The sequence below is a fragment of the Limulus polyphemus genome, unplaced genomic scaffold (assembly GCF_000517525.1).
Source record: "Limulus polyphemus unplaced genomic scaffold, Limulus_polyphemus-2.1.2 Scaffold149, whole genome shotgun sequence".
In the NCBI taxonomy this organism is placed as follows: domain Eukaryota; kingdom Metazoa; phylum Arthropoda; class Merostomata; order Xiphosura; family Limulidae; genus Limulus; species Limulus polyphemus.
Genome location: NW_013665759.1, coordinates 675,329 through 680,372, shown reverse-complemented (window position 1 = coordinate 680,372; position 5,044 = coordinate 675,329). Strand labels below are relative to the sequence as shown.

The following is a 5,044-nucleotide window of genomic DNA, read 5'->3' as shown; positions in this document are numbered from 1 at the left end:
CGCTATACCACTGGAGGACGCCTGAGAAAGAAAATAGTACCCATGCTTTGTAGTGATTTAAACTTGTATTTCACTCGTATCAAGATGGAATCAGAACGAAGTGACATAGGCGTAGTGGCTTGATTTTGACTGGGGAGGAGGCAAGCAAGTTTTATCCGAAATATATAAAATCATGTACTATAAGGTTTAAAGTCGCTTGAAAAAAAAAAGGTTCCAATGACTTCCATGCGGAACCATAAGGCGTTAAAGGGTTTAAAAGGTGCAAGTGAAAATGTCACGTGTGGGTAATATATTTTCTTAAAAGGCATAATCAATTTGCAAATATAAAAGTTATAGATATGTACGGAGTTTTTGCCCGAATATTTTGGGTGATTTTTGCCCGAAAAACTATTTGGTCCAGAGGTTGTGTGGTAATTGCCCCAATTGACTTCCTACGCCTATACGAAGTGATATGTTTGTGCCAATAGAATCTCATGGTCGGTTTTTAGATGTTGCAAACCTGCATTTAATTGTTTGTTGGAACCTATGCTTACAGTTTCACTTCATACCTTATAGGAAAAGGCTCTGTTTTCCTAACAACCAGGCAATGGTGAAAGACTCACATGCAAGTGAGTAACAGCTGTGTTAGCCAAGGTCATTTTAGTAATGGCGCATTATGTACTTATTGTATGTGTATTCCAGTTGAAGTCTGATGGGTTAGGATGTTCACAGGTGGAAGGAGGATATTTTCTACAAGTTCTACACAGCTTTGTACACGTGTGCCTGTAAATATTATGCTCAAGCATAGCAATAGTTTTAACCCTTCCAGTTCAAAATCTGTTTCAGAAACAGATTTTAATTGTAAATGGACCATTACAGCTTTGAAACCTACAATTCTAACCGAATTTCTGAATAAGCAGACACAAGTTTGACCGAGTATTTTCAAACCCAACAAAAAAAAATCAAATTCTTTACTCTTCTGACTATCTTCTTTTCAACTAGACAGAGTATATTTTGTTTAATGACATCAAGAGTTACCTCAAAGTATCCAAAACTTCTGTAGCCAATCTGATTGCATTCAACATATTGTCAAAGGATGAAGATCTTCGTTGGCTGAGACATCTGATGTTCAAGCTCTCTCAGATGTTACAAACAGATGGAAATTGAAGCTTCAGAAGCCGGTAGTGCCCTTAAATACCACAGTCGTACCGCCAGATGTCCCACCCACTCAGAAGACATTACCATCTGTCTCCATAAGAATTCTGAGACCAAATCTGCCCATTGTGCGGCAAACACCATTGTCCACCACTGCATCATGACCAAAGAAAAGAAATTAGAAGCAAAAGAGAACCATAATTATATTCAAGTGTACAATATGAAGTTTCAATAAAACTAGCAACCTTTGAAATGAGTTGTGCACGTAGATCCAGTGAATATTTATCATGCATAAACCTGAGAAGATCTTCCCAGAGTTAAAACATAGATGGTAATTTTAGCAATGCCAGGAAAAGTCTTCAACCTCCGCCTCCATTCATGCCATAGAAATAGAGGCTTCTATCTCTTTTCTAACATGCCACAACCTTTGACGTCTTCAGCCCAACAACAAAAATGCCAAGAATTTCTGAAAATGACGTTGAGTTCAGTTCAATTATAACTCACTACACTTTCAAACAAACAGCAGCATTATAACACTATTGTATAGCCCAAACAACAGTATAAACCAAAGCTTGAGTTGTGTGCCAATAATAGGAGAGCAATTAGAATGGGCCAGAAAAGAGATGACTCCTCTAAGGTGGCTTGAGAGCTTCAAGAAGGTTTCATAGAGTTAGCTAAAACAAAAACGACCTTGCAAAAATGAATAAGCTCTAACACAAGCCTACTTTAGCCCACCATTAATTCAATACGGTATCGGAAAGCTCACTGTCAGATACATATAATAATATATCTAGGTGAATGTACATTTGTATGAAGTGCAAAGTTATATTTTTTCTTATTGTATTATTTTCTTCGATTTCATTCTAAGTTTCATTGATCATTCTTATAACTTTACAAATATTGGGTATTGTTTTGAAAGTCGTTCTAAAATGGTTTATTTTCACTTTTGTACTTTTTTGCTACTTTGTTTATTACTTATATTTCTAAAGGGTATTGGCTACGTCTGTTATTTCTATATATGTATACAGTAGTGTCCATAAAGGGGGAAGTATATCTGAGTGACTAGCCTGGACAACTTTGGCTACTTAGCCTAAGCCAATGCATCATGTATTCACGTGTGTAAAACTCAACAGCCCACTCTCAGGTATGCATCCACATTCTGATTTTCACGAACAAAATTGAGTTTTGTTGAACCACTCTATCGTTTACAAACCTACAATTCTAACCAAATTTCTGAATAAGCAGACACAAGTTTGACCGAGTATTTTCAAACCTAACTTTTTACAAAAAAAGTAAAAATCCACAAAATAGGGGGAAGGGGTATTTTTTCAAAACCTTCAATTAAATTTGTGAAAAGGGGATTTAGCACATCTGAATTGACAAGTAATAAAGCTTGATTGTTTGTTTTGAATTCCGCCCAAAGCGAAATGCGCTAGCCATCCATAATTTAGCAGTGTAAAACTAGAGGTAAGGCAGCTAGTAATTACCACCCACCGCCAAATCTTGGGCTACTCTTTTACCAACGAATTGGCCGTCGCATTATAACGTCTCCACGGTGCGAGAATGTTTGGTGGGACGAGGATTCGAACTCGCGATCCTCAGATTGTGAGTCAAGCGCCCTAACCACCTGGCCATGAAGTTTAATATACGTTGAAATGATGACTATATAATTTTAAAATTGTCACACTAGTGTGCTATAATGCTCTTGCTTTACGTATGTGACGAAAAGCTTATTGTGAAACAACCATTCATCTAATCACTTTAGTAATGCTACTGTACCCAATTTTCTAGATCTGTATGATGCGTTACAGTATCAATTCATATGTCAATATACCATAGTAGTATTATAGGTAAGTCACATAAACTGTTCTACTTTATAATTATAGCTATAGTGTAAGTCATTAGCATCTGAGATAATGTCAAAATATACAGATACTGGGCATATATAATGCCACATTTTAATACAACGTTTTTAAAAGATACCTGGGAATATATATCACTAACGCGAAAATATGGACTCTTTAGTTTCTCTATTTAAGGGTAATTTTTCTTAACTCCTTGTTTTCACAGAAAACAGGGTGCATTCAAGTTGTTTTTATTATTGAATTCCCTGTGAATCGATCATGGGAAGAATATCTGATTAAACTTAAACTCAAATTTCTGTGGGAAGGAAGGAAACAAACAATAAACTTGTCCAAAACCCAAATATTTTTTTTTACCAGCATTGTACATATATATGTATTTCTATTCTATCTCATTTTATATTGTAATTTTTGACTGACTCTTAATACCTTAAATGTATTTCTTTTCTTCCTTTCTTGTGTGTAAACTTTATTGAAAAGTTTTATGTTTTTTTTTTGCTATGAATTTACATCAATAATTATACCATGTATGTGTATATATATGTGTGTATGTTTAAAATGCTTTTGTCTATTGTGATTATAATTATCTATACATACGTACACCAGTGTTCTTAGTATATGAGTATTGCTGTTTACGTTTGAAATGCTGTATGTATTATACTTTAATCATTTCATTTTTTGTAAGTATATCCATTTTAAGCCTTGTATGTCTGTACTATTATTAAAGGGTTATATAATATATTTATGTAAAAAATGTATCCTTGTATTCTATTTTATACTTCTATCTGGATATTCCATTGAAGGATTTCCTTTGCTTTTATGAAATTTCTATTTTACATTATTGTGTGAAGCATGTTGCATTTATATGAAGGGTTAATTACGTATATTTTAGTGCTATGTTATGGCACTTTATCGTATGTTAACTTGTAACTTCGATTTTATTTATAATTTATCTTTGTTCAAGAGTTTTACTTGTTAGTCTTGTCTACTTGTCATATCGTGTAAGGTTTTATCAAGCACAAATAATAAGGTTCTGTACAAAAAATGCGGCCTGGCTAATTAATGAATGAACATTTGCTGTAAAATTCTTATCAATGCTATAAGTGTAACTACCAGTTTGGTCGCCAATTTTGATTTCATTCCTTTAAGTCGCATGCTGAATCATTTTTTTGCCGCACCTTTTTTTCACACCTAAGGTATTTTTGGTTAGATTCAAAGATATAATGACAGCAACTTTTACTGTACGAAATTCTGATTTTAATAATTACAACGTATCGACCCATAATATCGAGTCATCATCAGATAAGAGTTTCATTCCAAAAGGGAGTAAATTCCAAAGAATGTTACAGACTCAAGATGTTGAGGACAAGTTCGTAAATGGCATTAAGTTAACTTTTTTAATAAAATGAGGTGGACAGAATACTAATATAGATAAAGTGGACTTCCAGGTAATTATTTAGCGTTGACTTTGATGACTTATCAGTAGTGCTTCAAATATTTTTCTTTTATTCGTAGCTGATTCTCTTCAGATGATTTCGTCATTGTTTTAAGTGATATATGTTTTGTTTTTTAAGATTTCCAAAAACATGTGAAGATTCTTTAAGATATTTCTTAATTCTAAGGTTCATTCTTTTCCAGTTTCACTGACCTGAAAGTATTTACATGAATTACATTTGATTTTGTAGATGACTTAATGGTTTTTTATTTTCAGTGGGGTAGTTGTTAGTAATAAAATTCTTAATTTTGTTACCTGTTTTTGTATGATTATGGTATTTATGTCGATGATGTTTTCTTCGTCAGTCGTTTCCGTAATCCAATTAAGTTTTCGCTGATGTGTTAGACGTAAGAAATTGCTTAATATATGCCCTGCAAACAATTTGGACCATAAACTACTAAGAATTTTTGAAATCTTCATTAATAACAAACAAAAAGAAGTTAAAAATTTATCGACGCATCCAAAAATAAACAAAAATGTCAAACAAACAGAAATACAAATCTTAAAGGCGAAAACAACTTTAACTTTATCACTAATACAATTCCTTGTTTGT

General features: G+C 33.3%; 1 protein-coding gene across 1 annotated transcript in view; it reads left to right on the top strand.

Moving 5' to 3' along the window:
- Positions 1-2,941: 2,941 nt before the first annotated feature.
- Positions 2,942-5,044, top strand: part of LOC106475781 (glutamic acid-rich protein-like) — a 16,211-nt gene continuing 14,108 nt past the window's right edge. Inside the window, exon 1 of the mRNA XM_013936461.2 lies at positions 2,942-2,984. Within this exon, the coding sequence (XP_013791915.2) occupies positions 2,957-2,984 (28 nt within the window). The 5' untranslated portion in view covers positions 2,942-2,956. The remainder of the gene's footprint in view (positions 2,985-5,044) is intronic.